The sequence below is a fragment of the Nesoenas mayeri genome (assembly GCF_963082525.1).
Source record: "Nesoenas mayeri genome assembly, chromosome: 6".
In the NCBI taxonomy this organism is placed as follows: Eukaryota; Metazoa; Chordata; class Aves; order Columbiformes; family Columbidae; genus Nesoenas; species Nesoenas mayeri.
Genome location: NC_137545.1, coordinates 27,837,359 through 27,863,211, shown reverse-complemented (window position 1 = coordinate 27,863,211; position 25,853 = coordinate 27,837,359). Strand labels below are relative to the sequence as shown.

At 40.0% G+C, this 25,853-nt stretch overlaps 1 protein-coding gene across 3 annotated transcripts in view; it reads right to left on the bottom strand.

Annotated features, from left to right (window-relative positions):
• The window catches only part of USP37 (ubiquitin specific peptidase 37), a 36,468-nt gene that overhangs the window by 10,395 nt on the left and 220 nt on the right, over positions 1–25,853 (bottom strand). Inside the window, exons 2-19 of one of the 3 annotated variants that reach the window (XM_080346822.1) lie at positions 24,874–25,081; positions 21,111–21,282; positions 20,457–20,557; positions 19,062–19,243; positions 18,638–18,712; positions 17,967–18,064; positions 16,364–16,448; positions 15,286–15,447; positions 14,767–14,898; positions 12,648–12,771; positions 12,199–12,404; positions 10,998–11,115; positions 9,701–9,780; positions 8,185–8,349; positions 6,677–6,742; positions 5,540–5,690; positions 2,592–2,844; positions 80–246 (exon numbers count right to left, since the gene is read on the bottom strand). In XM_080346822.1, the coding sequence (XP_080202948.1) occupies positions 80–246; positions 2,592–2,844; positions 5,540–5,690; positions 6,677–6,742; positions 8,185–8,349; positions 9,701–9,780; positions 10,998–11,115; positions 12,199–12,404; positions 12,648–12,771; positions 14,767–14,898; positions 15,286–15,447; positions 16,364–16,448; positions 17,967–18,064; positions 18,638–18,712; positions 19,062–19,243; positions 20,457–20,557; positions 21,111–21,282; positions 24,874–25,029 (2,493 nt within the window). In that variant the 5' untranslated portion in view covers positions 25,030–25,081. The remainder of the gene's footprint in view (positions 1–79; positions 247–2,591; positions 2,845–5,539; positions 5,691–6,676; positions 6,743–8,184; positions 8,350–9,700; positions 9,781–10,997; positions 11,116–12,198; positions 12,405–12,647; positions 12,772–14,766; positions 14,899–15,285; positions 15,448–16,363; positions 16,449–17,966; positions 18,065–18,637; positions 18,713–19,061; positions 19,244–20,456; positions 20,558–21,110; positions 21,283–24,873; positions 25,082–25,853) is intronic. The other 2 variants (XM_080346820.1, XM_080346821.1) reach the window with 2 other exon arrangements.

Here is a 25,853-nt window from a genome sequence, read left to right as displayed (position 1 = left end):
CTGAACACAAGTTTTCCTTTAGCCATCGGGTTTCCAGTGTTGGGCAAGACAACTCAAGGAAGGAAACTTCATTTCTTACTTGCTCTTGAAGGCTCTGAGCCAGCGCCTGCTGGAGTTCTTGCTCTTCCCTCTCTCTCTCCATATCGTACTGCTGCAGCCAGTCAACCTCCCCCTGGGAGCCTTCCGGAGTTTTGTTTTCCTTATTCTCATCAAAATCTTTAGTTATCTCAGTGAAATTGGCAGGACCTGAGGAAGCAGAAAGTACAGTTACGCTTTCCTGGGTCTTCTGTTTGTTACCAGCTAAATCCTCTTAAATCACCACAATCCTTGCAGCACAGTGACATCTATTGACAGGGAGAGCTCACTGGCCATTAAAAAAACACACCAGTCAAATGGGAAAAGCTCAAAAGTCTTATTTTAACAGATGTAAGATGAACCATTTGATTAATCCTCAAACCTGTTCTCTTCTTAGCCTTTTATGTTCACTCAGAAACATAAATTTTAACTAAAGAAAGATGTCATGCAGCACTAGATTTCTGCAGCCGTGAAGCTGACACTTGAATGTCTCTAGAAGGAACGACTGATTATAAAAATTTGCATTGCATATTATACCTTGGAGTACTATAGATGAAGCCAAAACTAAAGCCAAATCATATGTAAGATAGAGGGAAGCACAAATCTGAAGCATTGTTTATATTCGTCAACTTTTACTTCAGGTAAGAGCTTCAATCTTGTGAACGCTATCTACAGCTTTAAAAGTGCAAGAACATTATAATTTTTCAGTTCACCTTTAAAACGAACACTATGGCAGAAGTATTTTACAAGACTTCTGGAACGAACATGCATTGAACCACTGCACGCATCTCCTCCTGCAGCTGCAGGACACTTTGATTCTCCCGTTTGCTTGCAGCTGAGAAAGAGTCAGGACCTGCTCCAACAGCTATCATGCAGCAACATGCAAAACTTTAGTTTTGCCCTACGCAGACTTCAGAATCTGCTCATTAGTTACTAGCAAAGATTATACAAGGCACTCTCAGTATCTGCAGCCTCTTAAACACGAGATCACCAGAACCAGAACTATAATCCATCAGCCTAATCCTCTTAAGACGAAAAACAAAACAGAATTTATTACATGACCTTTGAAAACTTCCAGTGTAAGAAGAAATACTCATACAACTGTTATTTGAGGATCATGTAGCAGAAAATACATCTTCTGTCATATCTAAATCAGCCTTTTTTGAAAGCACCACAAACTATTACATGTTTAGAAATAAATGTATTACTAGTGGTAACAAGAAATGGACAAAGTTTACATGTTTAGAACCATCTTGTCTGATGCATCCTTTGCAATTATATTTCCTTTAAACAGAACATAAGATGGTAAACTCATGGTAAGTTACATTCAGCTGCTGTAACTAGTAACTCACCACACAGAGATACCCATCTCAGCTGAATGCCAAACTGTGTGCTTTGAGTGGTACTTGGGGTTTTTGGTCAAACACAGTCAAATATAGAAAGCTGAATGCAATGTTGAGCATTTAATTGCATTCTTAATCAGAAAATACAGAAACTTTTATTAAACACATACTTTTTGCTTAAGTGTCACAACAGTCTTCAAATAATTACACTATGCTTTCCAAAGAAAACCTGGCTAGAGATACATTTATATGGCCACAGTCTCACAACTCCACACAACACCAGTGTATACAAAGGAGGGCACAAACAAGGCTGACCACAGACTTCGTTTTCTTATATCCTGCCTTCCAACACGCAAAATATCAAGAGTTGCCCATTGAAACACATGCAACTTTTGGTAATAGAGCGAGGGTTTTTTTGTGAATATTTAACCTCCTGGCTCTTAGAGGAGAATAGCATACTGTTGGCTTATTTTTCCAGGCTACTAGAAGTAAAAGTCTGATGGAAGGCATGTAACACATGATAAACACTTAGAGACTCAATTTCCCCACACTGAGATCAAACAGGCTCCTTCTTGTACTTAACCGTGTTTCTGGGTCGGAGGCCCAGTCTCTTACACTCAAGGGTCTGCTCTCACACGAATAAGTATTACAAAAAATTACAGAGATAGAGCTAAATTAATTAGTAATTAGTGACAAAAAAACCTGCGTTTATGAAAGCATTGGGGTCTTGGACGCTCCAGACATCGCTCTTACACACCAGCAATGGGAACACCGCTACTGTGCTGCCCAGGCTGCAACAGCTACGGAAATGAAAATACTTTCTGATTACGGAAGATTAGGTTCCAGACGCTGCCAAATCTTAGTAAATTGAATTGTCTGGTACGGGAAGCAGTGGAAGCATGTGTTAATCAAGGAGAAAAAAAAATGGAAATTAACTCTAAAGATGATGTTACCTTTATCAGAGAGGTGACAGACACACAGTAAAATACATTTTCACAGTTCAATGAATTAAACACTTTATACACAGCGAAACTGCAAGAGAACTCCGAGGAAGTCAGGCAGTTTCAGCAGTGCTCTTGTACCCAGATTCTGCCACCATACATACTAAACTACTGCTATCAGTGACCCACTTTAGCTCACTATAGACCAATTAAGACGGTTGCTTTGCCTTACCCGAGTCTAATGATGCTTTGGGTTTCTCCATCTCCATAGATTCCAGGTTTTCCGGCAATTCCTGAATTTCATCATCTCCAAAACCAGTGTCTGGGCTGCTTGTGGGTTTATCTTCATCATGGCTCAGAGACAGAGAAGCTTCCCTTTTGCTAATCTCTAAGACAGCTGCCAGCAGCTCATCTTCGCTCATCCCGTCAAAACTAGCATTACCCAGCTCAGCTTTATCACCCTCCATTTTACTTCTTTTTGAACCCTAGAGATAAATGGAACTATGATTAAGTGCTTGAATAAAAAGGGATAGAACATCAGCTTTACATTTCTGTGGAGATCTTTCAAATTTATTTTATTAACCCAAGGGAGTGGAAGCTTGGCTCTGTCAACGTTAAACAGATAAGTTATATGAGAGTCAATGGAGAGACAACCTTTGTAGCTACATTCACTCCAAGGAATAATATTTAAATATAAACTACAACCAGTTTTTATAGGCCCTGTGGATTAACACACACCAGGTAACTCTTCCTTTCAACACTCATGTTCCACCTTTATGTTGTGATGAATCCTCAAGCCTCTGGCGAGTCAGTGCTGAGGCACAAGTAGTGAAATTGCAAGTTTCTTAACAAAGACTGAAGCAGCAACATGAGAGTAATTGAACTTGAACACAGGGATGGAAGAATAGGAACTGAAATCAGGCTGGTACGAAGAGCAATTAAAATTAGGTTTGGTGCTGCAGACTTGCCATGTGAAATCTCAAGGGGTGGGCAGGACTCTGCAAACCAAGTAAGAAAACAGTTAACCAGGGAAAGGGGGGAATTATTCTTTCCCAATGAGAAAAGAACAACTTTGAATTGGAAGAAAGGAAAAACACTGCAGTCTTAATCTGAATTTTTCCTTCTTTAGTAATTTTCCTAAAACTGATGCTCATCCACTCCTACACCATACTGATTTACAACTACTACAGTAATTTCAATGATTTTTATATTAACTTAATCAGGAGGTTAATCTCCATGTATACATATTTATACAATTACACTACTTACCATATGTTTAGATTTTTTTCCTATATTATGTTAAAAAATGGGGAAAACTAGTTTCTATCAGAATGCACTTATCCTGGTCTTATTTCAAAGTGCATTTGGACGGATCTCAGAACTTTGTTAACTGGTGCTTTTTACTTATACAGCAAGCTTTTGATGAACAAGACTAGTTTTATACAGCATTTTGTATCAAAACTGGCTTATCAAACAAGATTAGCAAACGAATTACCCAACTAAACTGCTTATTTCTAGACAACATGCCCGCCAAGAATTAGAACTGACAAATTCAAACTCTCTCCTCACATCTATTCTTGCACTGAATAAGGAAAGCCGAGTACCTGCTTTTTAAGCATTCTGATTTCTCTCTCTGCACCTGCAGGCTACCAACGTCAAAACTGGTTTAGCTCTTCAGCAAACTCTAGTTCCAGGCACTTTGCCAACAACTAACACTAACTCAGCGGCTGGACTTTAAAGACTTAACAGTATCTTGCATTATTTGAATAGAACTTTCCTATTGGAAATTATTTGCATAGATTTTAAGTAGCTCAGGTTCTAAGACAGGCTGCTTTAAATATATATTTTCAAAAACTACTTCAAATACTACTCCACCTGCAGAGGCAGAACTCGCAGAAATTGCAGTTCTGCTCACTTCAGCCTGGAGAAGAGAAGGCTCCGGGGAGACCTTATTGCAGCCTTTCAGTACTTACAAGTGGCCTATAAGAAAGATGGGGACGGACTTTTTAGCAGGGCCTGCTGTGATAAGACAAGGGGTGATGGTTTTAAACTAGAAGAGGGGAGATTCAGGCTGGACATGAGGAAGAAATTTTTACAATGAGGGTGGTGAAACACGGGCGCAGGTTGCCCAGAGAGGTGGTGGATGCCCCATCCCTGGAGACATCCCAGGCCAGACTGGACGGGGCTCTGAGCAACCTGATCTGGGTGAAGATGTCCCTGCTCATTGCAGGGGGTTGGACTGGATGAGCTTTGAACATCCCTTCCAACCCAAACTCTTCTATGATGCTATAACTGCTGTTTGCCCCCTCAACCCAATGCCGTATCCAGCCGCTGTTCCAGCTGTTCTCCCACAGGGCAGGGCTGTTTCGCAAACAGTGCCCTGTGGGAGATACACTGGCCACCAAGGGACTGCCAAGCCCCTAATGCAGCCTCATCCACAGCTACGGTGAGAAGCAACCAAGGGAACAGTGCAGCAGCAGTAATGCCGCTTCCACAGACAACGACCAGGAGCAGGTCCTCTCAGGAGAACAAGGAGAGATAACAGGTGGCTGGTCAGCCCTGTGGTTGAGGAGTGGCCAACGTGCATGGCCACAAAGAATAAAGTCCCTTATGTGGAATCATTACCACCACTGTTTCTCTCCCACAACAGGCTGGAAAGCCTATGATTAATTTGCTATTCAAATTAACAGGCTTTATTGCCAAAAATTTCTGCACTCACAGGGCTTGTGCGATAGAGACTACTTACACTTCCTCACAAACAAAACTTGCGGAGGAGTCTCTCAACTGAATATTTCTGACTAGCCCAACTTTTACTGGATCTAACTAAATCAAGGGCTTTACTGCATAATTTTATTATTGACAGCCCACTATATTTCAGCCTGGAAATGTTATCAGTAAAAGTTACCCAAAGGACTGACAAAACTGCTAAGCAGCTGGTATACATAACCTGAAAACCTAAATGCAGTTGCAAGTAATTACCTCTGTTCCCAGTGGGAACCCAAGACAACTGTACAGAGAGGTCAATTAGCAAAACACTCCCTTCCAGCACTGCAGTGCTAATTAGGAGAAAAAAGTTATCTTACATCAACTTTACTCACAGTCTATGCTAAGAAAAGCACAGGCCAGACATGAGCACATACAGGATCTATGTATATGCAAGTTTGTGGTTCTTCCCCTTACCTTTTCTGGCTCTTCTTGCAGTTGTTGCTGATCTCTACCCTGTATGTTACACAACCTTTGGCTATGGGCAACGGAACGTTTCAACGGCTCATCATCGCTGTCAGAATCTACACAGAGTGCTGCAGAGCTCTTTGACTTGAAAGTGTATTTTCTGTAAATTAAAAACATGGCTATAAAACTCCATGACATTGTAGCACTGTAGAAATCTGTTTCGAAGTAACTGCTAAAGAAGTGTTACGCTCGATTTTCACATTGTGGGGCAATACAATTTGGGGAACAAATTGCAACGACTGACATAGGAGGCAGGGTTTTCAGAAAAAAAATCAAAAAAAAAAAAAATCAGTCTTTTACTAGGTTAACTTCCATACCTTCTTCAAGCCTGCAATAGCAACTTACAGCCTTAACAGCTACTAAGTGTGTGGCTCTTGCTTCTAAGACTGAGGATTCTGTGCTTTATTACCCAGCAAGGGAGCCTGGGAAAGTCATGATTACTGCTCAGTTAGGAAATGTGGTCTCTAAGTATTCCACAATGCAAAACTATCCAATGTGATAGCACATTTTTCGCCATATCAAAAACTGGCCTTTCAAAAGGGCCTAATAAGAACAACGCCCTCTCATCTTTGCAAATAAACTCAAGGAACTAATCACCTGCTCCCAAAACACACACTGGGGCTCCACAGAGCCAGAAGAGAGAAAATAGCTGAAACTGCAGAATTAGAAGACATTTTGCTTCTTACATATGTGACTTGCAACTACAAATGCAAGCTAGTTTGAGATAGCTGGCACTGACAAATCATCTGTACAAACTAAACTCAGTTCTCTTTCTGCTGATTAGTCTGAAAACGAAAAATCATCTTCGCTTTCTTACAAGTCCCCAAAGGTTCTCAAGAGAAATGCTAAGGTGGTTGTGTCAACTAGGCAAACCATACCATTGATATTAATTTCAGCTAGCATGTAACATATGTAAAACTCAGATATGAAAAAAGACACCAGTTGAAATAATTTACTACAATAAAAAAATAGAAAACAAACAGAAAAAGTGGAAATATTGAAGAAGAATAATTAGAAAATTTTAAAACGCCTTAAAAATTATCCAATGAAATCTCAAGCCACAGGCATTTCTGAGCTGTAACTCACCTAGAAGGCGTGGAAGTGGTTATACTACAGGAATTCACCATTTGGGAGGCTTTCAATGGACGAGAACTATTGAAAAAACAAAGTACTTATTGCAGTAGTTACAGTACCTAAAAAATAAGTGGTTACTTGTCTGCTATGCATGCAAATTCATGACCAAAGGAACAAGTAGAATACCATTATGTACTTGCTAATTGCATAGATTTAGACTAATAACTCCATCATGCTATAAATATACAACAGTTGTTCAAAACCGTATATAATCCTTTAAACTTGATTCACTTCTTAGCGATGCAGCCTTGGGGACAAGCTCACAAATGAAAGGCTTTGAGCTCCCATGTCAAGACAATTCATTCCTTTTTTTTTTTGGTTCCCACCAACACTTGAGCTCCTGCTCCCAAACCACAGTCTCCTGCTGCTGTCTGGATCAGCTGGTTTTCCGGCATGTCCCACATCTCTGTTTCTCCTCCCTTACCTGGATTCTTCTGAACAAATTTTCCACTCCATTTGATCCTTTCACTGGCTCCTCCAAGTCCCTCAGTATCATTACACATCTATCTACCAGGTGGCCTCCAAATATTTTCTAATTTTCCCCCTCAAACTAGAGCTACTTCTCTCCAGCCTAGTCACCTTTCCACTCTCTGGTCAATCAGAATGGTTTAAATGACTGAAAAAGCACCACTGGAAAGCTATTTCAAATATATTTTCAAGTATTTTTTCTCTGGTTAGTTTAAGCTTTTTGTTACATTTAAGAGGTCAAGATTTCTATTGTTAAAGTAAACTCTTGGAAAAGATCCACGTCGATCTCAAACATCACTGAATGTTCAGCACAAGAATGCCTGTCACACTGCTGAACACATACACCTGATGCGTCCTAGCTCCCTAGGGTTACTGAGGTTATGTCACTGGGCAAGAACCACAAGAGACCCGAGGAATTCTTTTTCCTTACTCTGTCACAGACTTCCTATGTGACAGCTGGCACATTTAATCTCTGGGTCTCAGGACAAGCAGCTGCACAGATATAAGGGAAAAGGAGAGAGTATTTTCAGCCTGTGAAGTGCTCAGATATAACAGTGGCACAGGTAGGACACTGAAAAATTAATGACAGCGCAGGAGGTCTAAGTGGATATTAGCAGAAAAAGGTAGGATGTTGCATCTCCTAAGCAGAGTTAAGTGTGCTGTGAAGGAACACGTAATCTAGATTATCTTGGACCAAGAGGCATAAATTTTACAAATTACTGACAAAAGTTCTCATAAAAGGGACAGGAAAGCTATTTTTGAGTACAGTGAAGAATTCCATCTTACCAAATATTCCCTAGGTAATGCCCCACCAACTCTTCCTACTGCTTCCATCGTGCTTCCTTTCCATACATGTTCTCATGATGGCATCATTACAAATTAGCAGTGCACATCTGAATTTTAATACTTCCTTGCCCAGATACCTTCTAGAGGAGATATATGAGGTATATGTGCTTAACATGGCAGCAATCAATCACGAGTTGTACACTTACATGGCAGAATGGACGCTCCATCCCAGGGTCAGTGGCGGCCTAGTGCTTTCAGTACAGTGTGAAAGTAGGGTTAAGTATCTTGGAATAACCACCTGCTGACCGACTTTATGATTGAGAGACAACGCTACATTGAAGCTGTATCGTTTCAGATGAAGAATCAGGACCCTGAGAGATACCAGAGACGGACAAATGTTAATCTCAAGACAGAAGTCAGAAAACTGATTCAAAATCCAAGTTTACAAAATGCATTCACCTGACTAAAATGATTTTTACTTCAGCGTGGTGAGGAAATACCACCCATCTCTTATCTGGCAAGAGACAGGTAATTACTCTCCTGCCCACCACTCAACTTAGTGCAAGGTGCAGACTCTGCTGACTCCAGAGGCCTCCTGCTTTGTTCTGCATCACCTTGCTCTTCAGTCGAGCAGAAGTCAGCAGCTCTTACCAAACTCATTATTTTCTACTACACAGTAAGATGCAGGAAGCAATTAAAATATTATCATTATAGGCCAGAATGCTAGTATACTACTCCAAGGTGTTCAAGACTGCGATGGAGGGATCACACAGCTGCCCAGAATTGAGGGAGAACTGTGCCAAGTGCAAGATGTGAACTTGGTTTATCTGTCATGACGATGCTTTCTCTTTGAGAGAGCTTTTGATCACAACAGTATAAAGAACCTGAAAAGGTCTCCTTACACAGAACCTTCTCCCTCATGCTGCGCTTTGTACTGTCTGTTTAGATCACTCAGCTGTATCATCACTTGTGTTGTGCTAATATTAAAAAACTTAGACAACGGTTTTGCAGTGTTAGCATAAATACAGTAGTTAAGCAAAACGCAATCTAACTACTAGGTTACAGGGTTCAGTATGAGGACACCCAGGACAAGGACATGGGGCAGATAAAGTCACTCAACAGACTCTTGTAGCTTTACATCCCATGAGAAAATGATCCCTGCCTCTAAGCACTTCCACTCTAAATAATGAAGTAAACCCAGCCATGAGGTCAGGAACTATTGAGTGTGCATTGAGCCTCCAAGTGTCTGCATTCTGCCTCAAAGTGTCATGCTTACTCAGAGACAAAACTGCTATCAGCATGGGAAGAATTAATTGATTAAAGCAAAACCCTTTATAGACCTTCTTGAATGAATGTCTCTAACTCAGTCCTGCTCATTAGGTCAGCTGAGCACAAAATATCAAATTTCCAGAATATATTTATTGTTTCTGCTTCCCTCGCATTCCAGAAACCACAAGAAAAGGGGAAAGGGAAAACTCAGCCCTCCTTGTGTAGTTGATAGGGAGGAAGAAAAAAAAGAGTTGCAGAGGGTGCCCAAAAGAGCTTCTTTAGAGGAAGAACAGCATGAAGACTAAATACTGCCTGCACATGCATCTTTCTCACATGCTAACCATCATACACACTGTCCCACCCCTTTTCTCAGCTTTACTCTTTGAGGGACTTTTGCTTGCACTGTTGTAACACGTGGTTCCAGGAAAGAGAGGAGCAGATGTCAACATGTACCTGGGAAGCCTGTTGAACTTGTGTGTGACAACAGCAGACTTTCCATTGCACTTCTCGCAGGAATACTCGATTTCCTCTGCCTGTTTCAGAGAACACAAAAATGACTAGTGGAACAAAAGACACATCAAACAGATCTCAACAGAAGGGACATTGCTTTTGGCTGTGACGGAAGCTCTTCAAAACAGCAGTTACACTTAAAGTTATAACCACCTGCAACAGGACCTAACGAGAGGGCATCTGGTGAGAAGGCAGGTAGCAGGGCTTACAACATGACAACTTATCTGCTAACACAGGTGGAATTTTTCCTGCAAGTTTATTGCAGACCAATGAATTAGCCACAGCCGAGACAAATCAGCTTCCAAAGAGAGGTGACAATCTTGCAAGGTTTATGGTTTTCTCTCTCATACACAGATTTGTTTCCTTGTTTTTGTTTTCCTAATAACCTTTGGTGGAAGTTTTCTTTCTTTTCTTCAAAACCTCAACTTTATTCCTGAAAAGCTATCCTCATCTAAACTTGTCAAGGATGTGCTGCACTGTAGTAGAGTTTTGAACAGGCAGCAAAAGGGGAAGCAACACTGTGCTCAAATTACATGTCTTAGCCATCAAACATTTCTACAGCCCTTTTCTTTAAGGGACGCCAAAGGACACCACTATAATTTTAAGAATTTTTAAAATTGTACGTATAAGACCTCCACAACCTTTTAGAATAATTGCTAGGCTTTTTCTTCTGTTAAAAACACTATCTGTAAATGTAGAAAAAACACAGATCTGTCTTGAGATATGACAAAATGCAACACTAATTCATAGAGGTAAGGCTCATTTTCAGCTTTCAGAAATCTCACCTTGAAGATCTATTTACAAGATAAGCATCCACATACTACAACTATTTTTTTTAATAATTATATTTGCATGACCTTTTTCCTCCATGCCAATTTAGACTGGTACATAAGCTGTTGAAGCATCCTAGCCCAGGAGGGCAAACAGGAATTCCTGAGTGACTGTCTCAATCTGACTGCCTCCCTCCTCCTTTGTCTCAACTCTTCCATCACAAAATGGGGAAGTTTACCTATTTCATAGCAGTATTGTAAGGATTAGTTATTTTATCACAATATTTTACAATAAGAAACTCCTATCTACTGTTAAACTCCAAATCTCAAAAGAATGAAAAGTTAATTATTTCACATGTCTGCAACTACTGTCATAGAAACTAATAATCAGCTACACAATCAAAATTTCCATATGATAAAGAATCTACACCTACTCCACAGTGAATAAAGACAACCCCAAAACTACATACCCGAAAAAAGAGGTCAAGAGAATCCTGGATTGATCGAGAAGGAAGCAATTTCTTTCTTCGAGGAAGGTCAATTGAGAGGTCATTAAACTGTTCTCGTTTGGTGACTGTTTCACCACACCTGAAAAAGAAACAAGCTTATGTAAGTCTGACAAAAAATATACTTGAAATTAATGGCAACTTAAGATTTTTTAGGCTAAAATAACTTCCCAGTAAATATATGCTCCTTCATTGATCTATTTTACTCATAAAAGTGAAACTGTCTGATGTTTATTACCAAGTCGAATGTTGAGATTTCACTTTGATGCTTTAGAAATTGCAAGAAACATTTTTGTAAGGGTGAGAACAAAAAAAACCACAGATTGCTTTGGAGAAGCAAGGGATCAGGTATACAGGAAATCAAAGTGACTGCTATGTAGCCGAACATGTCTTAGTCAGTGTTCTCAGGAGAAAAGAAGTCAGCCCAGTCCATAAGAAGGGAAAGCCTAGAAGTACTTTCAGACTGTTTTTAGAAAGAAACCAGGGTCCATCTTAAAAGAAATCTCAATTTTCTTGCACTTTTTTTTAACTAAAAAAAAAAAAAAGACCCTACAACCATTATTTTCAATAATTACTACCTGCATGCAATTTACTTCTAATTATTTTAGGGAACTAACGGAGTACACACAAAGTAATATTCCCAAATATCTGTGTTCATGACAACTCAGTGGAATGCAAACATCCCGTAGGGAAATCTGCTGCACAGCTCATACTCAACAAACGGCCAGACACACGGGTTTACACCTTTTTCCACAATAACCTACAGAGACAGAAGAAAAGGCCATTCCCTGGAAGGCCTTGGGAAAGAATTAATAAAAACCATGGCTTCAGATTTTTTGTTGAGAGGAAACATTACTTGGCTGAAACCCCCTTTTCTGCTTATTTTCATACAACCAGTATGCAAAAAGCACAGCACAGAAACTTTCCACTGGATATGTAATGAGGAACTAAACGGATCGAGACTGTTTAAAGAAGGCCTGTAGCAGCAGCAGTGTGGTGTGAGGTTTACAGCACTTCTAGACTGGAGAACATTTTCTAAACATCTAGCTTTGGAAAAAGATAGTTCTTAGTTCTAGTTATAGCCTCCAGATGAAGTCATATATAAGATGGAAACACTTTCCTGTCTTTTAAAGTACAAATGAGAAAAGCTCTCAAGCATACTCACGTTTTGCAAATGATAGAATGCTGAACCTCAAACTCCAAGTTACTGATAACCGGACACGTATAAACTTTGGTGGCTGAGAGGTCATCAGAAGCCCGTCCGGGGGAGTTATCTTCATTAGGGACTGGCTCACTCTTCCAAGTTTTGTTTAACTTTTCCATGTCCTCCTTCAGCTGATCCAGACACTGGCTCAAGAATTCATGTGCATCCTAGAAATGGGGCAAACTCAAAGTGATTTTGTACAAGTTCATTCAGTATCCTGCTCTCAAACACACACAGACTGGGGAAATTATGTTTTAGTTCATTGCATTCAGCAATAATAAGACAGTTCTGCTCATCATCCGATCAAAAGCTCAAGTCACTGTCAAACAGTTGAAGCTTGACAGGAGTTCAATGCAGTCCAAACACTGAACAAAATACACATAATTATTTCTAGACAACACGGTACTCACATTCTGCATGTACCCAGAAAATCTCTCTGCAGTAGCCGAAATGGCACTTTTCACCTTCTTGAGCAGTTCTTTCTTGACCTCAGGGCTGCAGACATCCTTTTTAGCAAGTAGATGGGCAAAACGCCTGCAGAAGTCGATGTAATGAAACACTTATTGCCTTTCCAGGACTTTAGAGAAATAAAACTCACAATACCTCATTTTAAGAATCTGAATCTCTAAAAGCTTTTCTCCTGTGGTAAGTGGTTTATGGGTTCTATATGAAAATATCTCATATATAATTAACCTTTTCCATTTGAAGTGTTCTGTAATCTCATTTGAGGCCATCATTGGAACAGGACCCAAATGAAAAAAAAAATTCCACAGTCTTTTAAGGTAAAGAGAAGAGTCTTATAAAGTTCTATAAACTTATTTCTGTTCTATCTTTTACAATGAGAAAAAAACCCACAATGCTTTTTGAAAATATTTGTACTGACAGGAGATAAGAAATCACATGCTGCCAAAATAAGCAACACAAAAATAATTAAATTCAACCTGCATGGTCAGACAGGTTTATTTTTTTTTTTTCTCTTATTTTAAAATTTCCACTCAGCTTCAAGCTTTCCTCCTCCTGGCAGTAAAACATCACATCAGAGTGAAAAGCAACTGTAGCCAAAAGAGCTGTGAGGAATTCATTGGTTGAAGCTACATTTAGTGTTACTGGTAACTTTATTAAAAAACTGTTCAAATTGACCTTACCTTTGCCTCTCAGTTACTGTGATTTCCTGATCTTTTACAACTGCTTTACAATTTCATAGGAAATACACACCCAGTATATTCCAAGCACAACAGTTTCAGTCACAGTAAATACATGGGAGGGAGACAGGAAGATGTCACGTCCCATCACACACACACACACAAATATGACAGAAAATACCTGTGCAATCCCCTCCCGCCCCAAACCAAGAACTAATACCCAGTTACCAAAAGAATATGATCAGTTTACTGCAGCTCCGCCAGTTTCTGCTGCTCTGCTGAGCTATGCTCTCCTAACCCTCCATCCACAACTGCTTGGTGAAGCATGTTGGGAAACACACCTTTTTCACCAGAAAGCAGTTGACAGGCAATTGCTTTTCAAACAGAAAATCATTCATCACGTAGGATCATGCCCATATCCAAACCAACAGAATCAAAGCATCAGCTCTGACTTGTACTCGGGCCCCGGACCACCTGCTGCCCCCCAGTGCAGGTCCTGTGGCACAAGCTCTGCCCACACCGTTTGCCACCAGATATACGGGGCATGAGCTGCAGAGGTCTTTCTGCAAAAATTAGGGAAAGGACATTTCTAAGGGCACAGGGAACAACCTCTGAACCCGAGGAGCATAGGAAGAGTCCAAGAAGACACAGCAAAAATAGAAATGACCCCAAAAGACAGAAAAGACTATGAAATGGAAACAGAAATGGCTCTGATAATCCTGTATCTTGTTTAGTAAGAGAAAAGAAACAAGATACTAAAAAGCACATATCATAAAAATTCCAAATGGTAGAATGTGGTACAAACAGCAGTTTGCCTTGCTGATAGACATACCAAGGAATCTGAATGGCACAGGAATTTAATATTTCAAAAAGAAAAGAGTTTTACATATTACAGAAACCTTTGCCGTTTCTGGGCATGAAGTGTGACTGAACTGAGAGTTCAGCTGAATTTAGAAACAGATTAAGAACTCAGAACTGCAGAATTCAAACACTCTCAACAGGTACTAGACAAAGGATATTTTCCAAAAAGGCTTAAGTCCTCACATACCAGGTGAAGTTATTGACCAGCTTAAACCCTAGCCAGTAATGATTTAAAAATAAGTTATTCTGCATCTATTTATTTTGCAGTTTCTTGCATTGTCTACCAAAGCATTTCACTCTGCCACTAGAAAAAGAGCAGAAGATATAGAAGACTGCTTGTAACTCAGCATTGCAATTTTTAAGTCTACTTCCTTTGTCTAAAGTAGAACTCCAAAATAGAGAGAGCTCTGGAATTTATTTTATTAGCTACACATGCAAATTACTCTCTACCAAGGTGTTTCAGTATTACAAAACTAGTTTATCAGTAATGAAAGAGAAAATATCCTTCCCAGAAAGTGACATTTACCTGATAAGTGCATTGAGTGGAATTTTTTTCCATGGGATACCCTGCTTGAGCAGATCATTAGCAAAAGATTGAATTGAAAACAAGGACTGTAGAATGGCATTCATATAGCAGGTGTTTCCCAAGTTTGAAAATCTGAAAAAAAGAAGATTGATTGGTATGTATGTGAATGTGTGAACACATTGGAGCTGCCCTCTACCTTCAAACTACACAGAAAACTCACAGGACATAGTGTTTATCGCTTAGGAACCCATGAGGTTTTATGATCAAAATTTTTAAAAGTGTGTGTATACATAAGCTAGAGAAATTGATTGCAAAAGGAACACTAATTACCTGAAATTATTACACCTCTAAAATTCTCAGGAAGTGAATTTAAGAATACATATTTTCCAAACTAGGAAAAGTGTTCCCTGTCTCAGTGTTCACTAATTTCAGGATGTTTTTTCATTAAATAATTATAACTAGAATGTTCATGTTATGATGACCAAAGTGTGTACGCTAGATAAAGAAAATTAAATTCACCCTTGTAATTGTTGTTGAGGATGTGTGGAAAGTGGCACTCGGGGTTTGTTCCACCCTGTGTAATCTTGATTAGATCTCATTTTTTTAACAGAAAGAGGGGCGGGCTGAGAAAGAAATCCCAGGCTCCTTTTGGCTGAAGAGGTCTGGCTGGATGCACTAGACCTAAAAACATAAAGTACAAGAAATGTAAGATTTCTAACGCTATTCCTTAAACAACTATAGTCCGTGACATTGGAATTATATCACTATAGGAGACAAGGACTGGTAAAGCCACACAAGATAACTGGCATGCATTATAATGCAAAAGAGGTGTGAGAGAGAGAGTTTTTTTCCAGAGCACTTAAATACTTTGGTTAAGTTTTGTTGCATCTACAGGTGTGCATGCAGTCTTATGTCTTTAAGATATCTAACAATTCCCCACACTGTATGATGAGAGGAAGAATGATCATATAGCATGAGATCATCACTTCTAAGATACACTTAAAATTCACATCTGGGCCACAGTTTTCATTTTCAGCCTATTTCTTGTAACTTAATCACTCTGGACCTCAGTTCCTCATGTGTAAAGAGTGGACAATGTTTCTTATTTTCCTTGATCTTGTATCTCACCTATGTAAGCCAGAGACTGACAGTCTGATTGCACAGCGTCTAACACAGAAAAATCTCAACCTCAGCAGGATTCAGTGTTACGAAAATAGAGCGTTTCGTGCCATCTATCTACTTGGGAAAAATGAAGCAAGGATTCGGTCTAAAATTCCAGAGCTTATATATCATTTGAACCATCTAGAGCTTAGATATAATTTGTATCAGTCAGTCACAATGACTATAACAGACTTGAGAGATTTTAGAAAGTCTATCTATTGCAAGCAGTAACTGGAGTTTGCAGATTTAACTACAGCAATTGTAGCCACACTGAATACCTGGATTGTACTCCTGGGGAAAAAAAAATATTTTATATATATATACTTATTTAATGCATATAAGCTACACAGCACATGATAAACACACAATAAACAGAAGATCCTAATTTCTGAGAAAGAATTTTCATTTACAGTTCATACCAGTGGATCAGTCCTACCTGTCCAAGGTGGAACTGCCTGTGGAATACTCTTTTGATGAGGACCGACTACCATAAAAGGATGATGACTGCAGCGGTAAAATACCTTGAAAACCAAAGAGAGAGGCAGGTCATATTATTGCAGGTAACTCAGCTATTTATATGATATAAAACTGGCTGAAAAGTATTTAGTCAACCGGTTTAAAAATCTCCAAATACTGTTTTACAGGATTGGTTGGGAAAGTACTAACACACATACTTAGAAGTACTAATGCAAATAATAATATGTAAGCAGAGGCACACTGCAGTTTTAATTTAATTTATTACCATAATCTCCATCAATTCTGAATAGCAATGTGAACATTAACAAGTCACTGAAGGGTCCTAACTGTCTGAAAGGTAATAAATATCCATTTCTTGTTCAAATATACAGGACACATAACAGAAAACCCACTAGTGATTTCCAATACAGTGCTCTCAAAATTCAAGACAAATATGCAGAAGTGAAAAGCTTCTTTTCCCACTCCAAATTCCACTGTAAATTACTATGTGCTTGGGGTAAAATATGATTGTTTTATTGTTCTTATATCATAGTGTCAGATCCTGAGACTCTAATGCCTCAAATGGTGCCACCTAAAAGACATGTTCTCCAGAGTAAAATAAAAAAATCTATTACAGTGAATCACAGAATAATTTAGGTTGGACAATGAATAAACATTTGCTTCTATCCCTGCTTGAAGTGGTTTGAGCCATGCAGCCTTGAAAAAATGCAGCTATGTGAAAAAAGTTTGCCATACTGCTACCTGAAATTGCAGGTACACACGGACAGATTCTGATTTTAACTCTAAAGAGCAAAGCAGATTTTCATTCAGAGATCAACATTCACCTTACTGGCTCCTCCAGCAACATATTTGTGCCATCAGAGCTGCACTAAAGGACGAATGCGTTCAGCAACATTTCCCATAAAAACAAAATCTTGAATGCATTTCTCTTTATGGGGAAAGCAGCTCAGTATTTAGCAGTAAAACTGAAGAATGGTGCTGCTTACTAGCTTACGTATATATTGTTGTTATTTCTATATTGTCAATAAAACCTTGCCGCACACCAGTATGGTGGTGATACAAACAGAAAAAAAGTCCTGGCCCCAAAGAGTTCCTCCTCTATGTTCTGGGAATGAGATAAAGAAACAAAAGCAAACAGTATTTGTTTTCAGCACAAAAACCAGCCTACAATTAATGTGGGCATCAATAGAAAAGTAGAGCCTTAAAATTAGACAAGAGAGCAAAATGGAAATCCTTAGGTGTTTCCAGAAATCCCCTCCTGAGGGGAAGGGCAGCTTGGAGCCAAGTTTGAAGCTGCTTGTTGAGTTTTCGAACAAGCCGGCACATGGGCTGGCAGCAGCACCCAAGTATAAAGGTCAGGGTCATGCTACAGGAGGACAGGCTTTGAAAACGGAAGTTATTTGCATCTCATGTATGGCTCTATAGGAAGCAAGAAAGTTAGTGAGACAGGGAAAGCAGATTAGGAAAACCATCTCTGCAGCAACTTTCAAAACTAGTATCAAAGGAGAAAAACCATACTGGTCAAAGTCAGGTGTCATTTGGCTTTACTTTTATTTTTTTACCTGATGTCCTATTTTCCTCTGCCTGCTTCAGATTCAACTGTTTCTCTCTGCTGCTGTTTAAGTATTTCCAAGCTGGATCACTCAAGGCTTTATTATTCCTACAGATAACCAATAGTGGAAGTCAGTGAAGTTATAGAAGATAAAGGATGTTCCTGCTTGATATTTACAACTTATTTTAAAATATTTCACTGCTATCACCTTTAATATTTGACTATGAAACAATTAAACTTTACTTGCAGATAAGTTTAAGCAATTCATTTAAACAAGCCTCCTTACTTATGATTAAATCTGGTTTCAAACACACAGAGCTTATTCTCTAAATGGCTATTTCCCTTTATGAATTTGGTTTTGAAAGGGCTCAAAGCAAGTTCATTAAAGAAGGCACCTACTGCTATACACGTATGAAATATATGACAGTCCTGACCAAACTGATGACACAAAATTTGCATGTGCCAGTTCCTACAAATGAACTGCTAGAGCAGGTTCTATTCCCCACATTAATCCTGAATGCAAACGCTGTTCCAAGCACCCACTGTGTTCAGAAGTTCACCATTGGCTGGTCTGTACCATGTTGCTGAGAAAGGAAATACCCAGGCATTCTTTTCAGAAAAAATTACCTTTACAAATGAACAAAGAGTTTAAATCAGAAGTTAGAAACCACGATTACTTACGTTGAAGAATCATTCTCTTTGGGATAGTCTTCACTCATTTCTGAACCAGGCAGTTGTGTTCTTTTCCTCTTTTCACTGATGACAAAAATTTTTGAAGTGGTCATTCTTTCAGAAAGGCTAGTAAATGATCCTCTTCCAACTGAACAGAACTCCTCAAGGCTTTCTGCACATTTTGTACCTATCTTCCACAAACTCCACTTTTATAACATAGCATACAGAGAAGAATTTGGTCTGCCCAACTCTTACGTTAGTGCCAGTACCAGCCAGAGGCTAGAAAAGCACACATTAACATCCTGTTAAAAGTAATAGCAAAACCAGAGGAAGAAATATATTCTGGTCCTACTTTAGTTGTACCAAATTCTACCTGCAGCTCTACAAACAGCTAAAGTTTAGCAATATCATAATAAGAGGATAACACTCCTACCGATTCTCCAACAGGCCTGTTCTGTGAGGGGTTGATGATGCAGGAGATGCTGAAATGTTCACCCTGTTGCTCGATGTTCCAGTTCCAGTGGAGTTCTTAACAGAGGCTCTTGCTGGGGTACCCAGCACCTTGCGAAACGGATTTTCCTCCTTACTTTCCACAGTCGCTCTTTTGGGAGGAGTCTGAAAAGCCCAAGTGGAAGGGGGCAGGGAGACAACCCAGACAGTGAAAACTCTGACCATCTTCAGTCTACACTAGTATTTACACCACTGTTCTACTTGTTATAGTTTGGCATCCAAAAGCACAAAAATGCTACTTGTATTAGATTAAGAGACTTTAATTAGACTGGAGATAAAACTCTGACCGTATCTATGCAAGTAACAGACACAAAACTCTACTGAAGTAACCAACTAACTTTCTTGTTTTCCAATACTAAGTCAGTTGAACTTCAGCTTTTAAAATCTCCTTGACATGCTTAGATATTAAAAAAACCCCAAGACATGACTCATACATATCTCCAGATCAATCCCAGGTAGTATTAGGAAAAAAAAAAGCCATATTAAAAACCACACAATTAGAAGAGTGCCCTGACAGCCTTGGGCCATGCAAGCACCCCATGTAGTATAGTGGAAACAGCTAACAGTTGATTGACTAACGAATACTGGTCAATTTTCAGCTTGAAAACTAAACATGTCTAATCTTAGCGCTGTATACAGAGCCTCAGAGTTTTTACTGCGAGATTGTCTTTAAGCAATATGTAAATTTTTTTTGGGACAATGTAAAAAATATTATGCCTGAGGGTGGTAATACAAGTATATTCACAGAGATAATAATGCAAATTAAGGCCAGCAGATACACCATGAAATCTGTGTTATACAGGACAAAGGAAAAGCACTTTAAGGGAGACATCTGCAAAATTTACATAAAAACCTGAGCAGAATGCCACAAATTCAGTAACCTTATTCTGATACAAAACTGGGTCAGCAGCTTTTCAATATATGCATTTGGCCAACATCTGCTAAACTCATTAAGACCTGTGCTGACTACAACATATTCAGCTGCTACGTAAGGTGTTCAGTATAAACAAAGATACATTCCAAACTATGTGAGAAGCAAGTCTTAATCACGTACTTTCCCTCTTTCTGCTTCTTCTTGGCCTGACAGCTCAGCATGAAGAACATATTCTGTCTTCCACGGCCAGACACTGACTTTCCTTCTTCACACAGAATATGTACCTCCTCGCGAGCAAGACACACATGCCAACCTCCCTTATACATCTGCTCCCAAGTCCTCCAGGTTACAAGAAGTTTGGATGCAAAATATTACAACACACAATAAGAGGAAATGAATGAAATAAAATTAGAGGAGAGGAATAATTTGAGCATGTAAACAAACCTGGTTCTCCATGTAAGAGAATTGCCTGTTAGCTTCCTTCTGCGTGGTCCTGCTGCCCAGCACACCTCCAAAGCTGCCAGATCCCTGAGAGGGTTTCCCAGCTGACAGGAAAATTACACAACATTTGATTTGATCGGCATTTAACTGATCGGCATTCTTATTTGTAAGACGTTATTTAGCTAGATTTGATTTTGAAAGAGACACATTAGATTTCTTGCCAACAGACAGGACAACATTCTGAGTGCACAGACAAAAGCATGTGTTTATGGGAATTCCTTAGAATGGCCATTTGCTTAGTTGTCAATAAGGTTCCTACCATTAAAAAGAACAAAATAAACTTGAAGAAAAAAATAAAAAGGAAAGAGACTATGCACGTGTGGTAAACAGACAAGAGTTTTTCAAATACCAACATAGTTACAACATAAATGATTCCTACATGTTTAACCTCTGCTTATTGTTCAACATGACAAAGGTACAATATGAGAAAGGTATATAACAAAAACTGGGGTTCAAGGCCAGAAAGAAGCATTTATACAAATGCAAACAAAGTCAGTAACGCAAGGAGGACAAAATGGCTAAAGATGAAAAAAAGAAAACACAGCACCAACCCCTCTTCAAACTGTTATCAACACAATTTACAACAATTGCACTCACCAGTATGAACCCTGTCTTGATGAACTGCATCCAAATACATCCGCATTTCATTTGCATCTTTAAATGGTACCTTATCAATTGTCAGGAAGCTGGTATCCTTTAGTGTTAGCATCAGGCAGCATAGTTTTCTACCATTTGGTCGTAAGGTCACAGTTTTAATGTTATGGCTTAGCTGAAAACAAGAAGGTGACTATAAACATAAATTCATTTTTAAAAGGGCAAAATACTCACAAACTCAAACAAAACACTACAAATAGAGAGGGTTAGAAGCGCTTGCACTGAAATACTTCCCCTGCTCAATTCTGAGCGAAGACTAAGCCTCACAGATTTACAGCAATCAGTGATCTGGGAAGCTGACAGAACAGACAACATCACTATGGCTCAACAGTCCCTATATTACTGGATAAAATTATTGAAGCTTGCTTTGCTATCAAGTGCAACATTTTTGAATGCAAAGGAATAAGAGCTTCATACAGTCCCATCTAGCTGCCTGAAAATTCCACATCAAGTTTGAAATACAACTTAAGATGGAGAAAGTTTTAAACATTAACTACAAACTTCTACTCACTTCATAATTTGCCCTCAGGGAAGAGAGATTTGATATAGTTTAAAAAAAATTGCTTAGGGAATAAGTCAATAAGAAACACAATCTATATACAACATTATAACAACTAAGAGGTGGCAAAATTTTCAGCATTCTGGTCAAATGCAAGAATAACTTTTACAATAATTAGTGCTCCCTAATGATGCCACTGCTACTTTGTTATATCATTACTTAATTTTTATTTCATGTTAAGCCATCTATAAGAAATGGCTGTTCAGTAAAGGCTCTACTATCCATGCAGGTTCAGGGTAACTCCTAAAGCAGAAGCAGCAAAACAATCTCTCACATCTGCAGGCTGCATAGACATTTGACAACACATACCTAAACTTATTCTCAGTTTCAACTCCCTTGTCCTTTTTTGCTTAATTCTTCATTTTGCTGCCATTTCTTTAGCCTAACCTAAGACCAGGTACCAGCTACACAACGACCCCCACCCCAGCACATTGCTGTACCCAACACTTTATACAAGACTGGAAACCACGACCACTGGCACTACTCAGGAGGGAGAAAAACACTGCCCAGCAGATTGTAGTCTTCTCCTAATTTGGCCTGACCTGCACAATGCCACCCTACCGGTCTAAATAATGATGTTGAATTAATAGACATGAACGTGAATTACACTCTGATGCCAAAGTTTCACCATACGTTGCTCTAGAATCTGCCCTGTCTCCTTCAAATTATACACAATTTTAAAAATAACAATTATTCCCAGTTTTTGTTTAAATTTGTTCAGGTATATGAAAGTGAGATTTCTTTTTTCCATGCAGATCTCTAGCTTCTTTTCTTTCCATGCAGATCTCTAGCTTCTTTGGAAAGCCAACCTAGACACAACAGCCATTTATAAGAGAGGCTGGAAAACCATCTTGATCAGAAACTAAGGGTTTATTTTGCCAGGAAAACTAAAATTCTGAAATATTTTGTTCTCAATACTTGTGGTTTGGGTTTCTTTTTGGTGGGGGATGGGGTTTTTTGTTGTTTTGGTTTGTGTTTTGTTTACTTGTGCCTTATCTTTTTTTTTTTTAATATAAGCTAAAAAGTCTTCAAAGACTTGAGAATTGAAAAGAGGGCTCCACATTTTTCATCCTCTCTTAAAATATTGAGACCAACGGAAAGTGATCACAGTCACTTCACCATCTCAGTGCAAAACAAGCTATTTCAACTCAAAATGTTATCATAAGAAGGCTCCATCCACAGTCTCCATGCACTTGTTATGACCCAGACAGTGTTACAAAGTTTTCGGAGGTGAGAGTAAATCAAATATTTCTCTTAATACATATCTAGCTTCTAGAACAACTTCATCAAAGCTTTAAAACATCACTAAAACTTAACATCTGACATAGAAATTTGATGACACACCAGTCACTCTAAAAAGAAACATAGCCCTGGACTCATCCAAATGCGCTATTACAGAGAGCAAAAAAAGTAGAAAAAAAATCACCCACAGCTCTCCCTGAGCAACTTGTCAAAGAAAAAAAAGACAGAGAGAGAGAGAGAACACACTACTTCTAAAGCAGAATTATCAGGTATCTGTCATGCCTGCAGCAGCACAGAAAAGTGGTGGGAGGGACCAGGGCTGGCTCACACAAGCTACACTGGGGCACAAGCCAGCAGCGCAAGGGCAGGCGGGTCCCTGCCTACTGCTCGCTCCCACCAACACTCTGTGCTGGTGTCTGTGTTGCTTCAAGACGAACGGGACTAGAAAGCAAATAAAAAAATAATCACCATCCAAACAAAAATAACTAGCTTAAAGATGCAGCTGCTCATTTCCTTCTCCTCCTTTGCTGTATTTCTAGCTGCACTGTCCCATATCACCCCTTCCACCAGACCTTGCATTTGGTCCCTTCCATGAGTTAATTTGTATGAAAACCCTCCACCGAGCTCATGGAGAGATCTGATGAGTGCCAGAGCCAGCAGATGTGAGAGGCTGGGAGAAAAACCTGCCCCTTTAGGCCATGGTTAGTAGTTCTGCAGGCTCATCCTCCCTGTGGAACCACCTTTCGAGTCACTGCCATGCCACGTTAATGTTCATCCAGGCAGAAAGAAGCATGTGAGAACAAGTACCCAGAGAAGATACGAGGAAAAGAAGAGAACACAGTCCAGAAGCAACATGGTCCAATACTGGATTAAAATACAGACACAGCATCATGCTGGAGGAGACAGACGATTCTTTTCAAGTCTGCAGTAACACAGGTAGGAACTATCCACAGCTAATGATTTTCTCTTGTCTTGATTCTAACACAGGCTGACAGACTCTTTTCTGAGACTTTTCAGCACACTAAGGCAGCAAAAGCTGATGTTTCAAAAATAAAGTGAACTTTTCACCAAGTCCGCACACAGAAATAAATGGCTCAGAGAAAGGTCTGGTGAAGACACTGCTGAAAAACAACTGTGGCACGAAAAAGCAGAAGCCAACATTTAGATCAGTTTAAGCTGTTATGAAGTTGCTAAATAAGTTAGGATTTATTTTTTCTTCCAACTGCTCTTATATCTTCTGTGTATTTTAAAATCTGACAGAAATTTCTTAGAGAAAAACACTGCTTAACATTCTTTTTGGGGCATTTTGCACAAAACATAGGAAGACTGGGCTGAAGACAACTATAGAATGAAAAAAAGGCAACAGGCAGAAAAGTTCACGAGAATCTTCAACAGCAATCTGCATCACCGTCCCGGTGAGGAAACCACACTGCCCGGCTTATTTAATACCTAAAACTGCAACAACTGCTGTTCTGCAGAGTCTTGTATAAACAACCAAGAGGTGATAAGTGTGTTAACATCGTTAACAGCAAGAAAAACTGCTAGTACAAAGCATTCAAGATCTTCACGTCTAGATTCTGCAAATGTACCAGTAACAGAAAGGCTACACATCCCAAAAATCTGATCACGTGACCCACAATACTATATACTTTGGTGACTTTTCTCTGCTTTTTTGGTTCTTCCCATTCAGTGCTATCTTGATGTCAACCTTGGCAGATCCTTTAACAATACACATGAATAATTTACAGGAGAGTTATACAAATGGATTAGTGTTCAGGAAATGTGGAACAAGAAACAGTGACAAAGGGAAGTTTGCATGACACTTAATAGCCTGAAGAGGACAGCTGTTCACAAAAGAGCACGATCCATGCACTGCTCAAACAAAAGCCTTAATATTTGGTGTACCTGAAATGTCTTTGGAATTCCTCCAACATTGTAGTGAACCACTAGACTCACTTTGTTGTCCTTCTCCACAATTTCAAAGCTCCCTTCTTTCCATTTTGTAATCCCAGTCTGCATGCTGCGCATCCGGACGGGTCCATGCACCTTTAGCGGAGCCATGCTTATTCACAGGAAAGAGCTCACCAGGGTAAGCGTTCTCTGTCTTAAACACCTGTTAAAACGGAGAAATTCGTAACTAGGCTTGCCAAAGAATCTACAGAAAGATATAAGCGCGACTTAAAGTTTCTGTAGAAGCTCAGCAGAACCGTTTCACTGGTATTTTTAAACACAGTGAAGGAGAGTTAGACACAAGCAAAGGAGACTTAGATCAATAAAATATCTCCCAGTTTGGGCAGCAACATGCTGATTCCTCACCACTGAACAGCGAGCAGGCTCAACCTGGACACAAATGTTCTGGCAAAGCCTTAAAGCAACTACAACCGATTTAAGTGGGGGGGGAAAAGGTGCTTGAGGAGAGTCGGTAAGAGACAGAAACCGAAGTTTCGGGGGAGCCTGAGCGAGACAAGGAGCTGTACTCCGGCGGGACCTGCGGGTCAGTGCCCTGGCGGGCCCGGCAGTGCCCCCAGCGCTGCCGCTCCGCCCGGGAAAGCCACCGGCCCAGCAGGGCGAGAAGCCGCCGCCGCCGCCGCCCCCCGGGGGCTCCCGGTGCGCACGGCGGGGCGGGGGAGACATGGAAACCAGAAGAAATGAATGAAGCGGCGCCTGCGCGCAGCGCAGCCGAGGCTGCCCCGCTGCCCGCACTCCGGCGCCGCTGCCGCTCCCAGCCCGGCCCGGTGGCGGCCTCGCTGCCCTCCCGTTCCGACCCCGCCGCTCCCGGGCGGGGCTCCGCGCCCCCCCCCGCCCGCCCGGGCAGGGAGATGGGGGGAGAGGGCAGCGCGTCCCGCCCTGCCGCTCCATGGCCGCCCCGGACCGGGCCGCTGTGA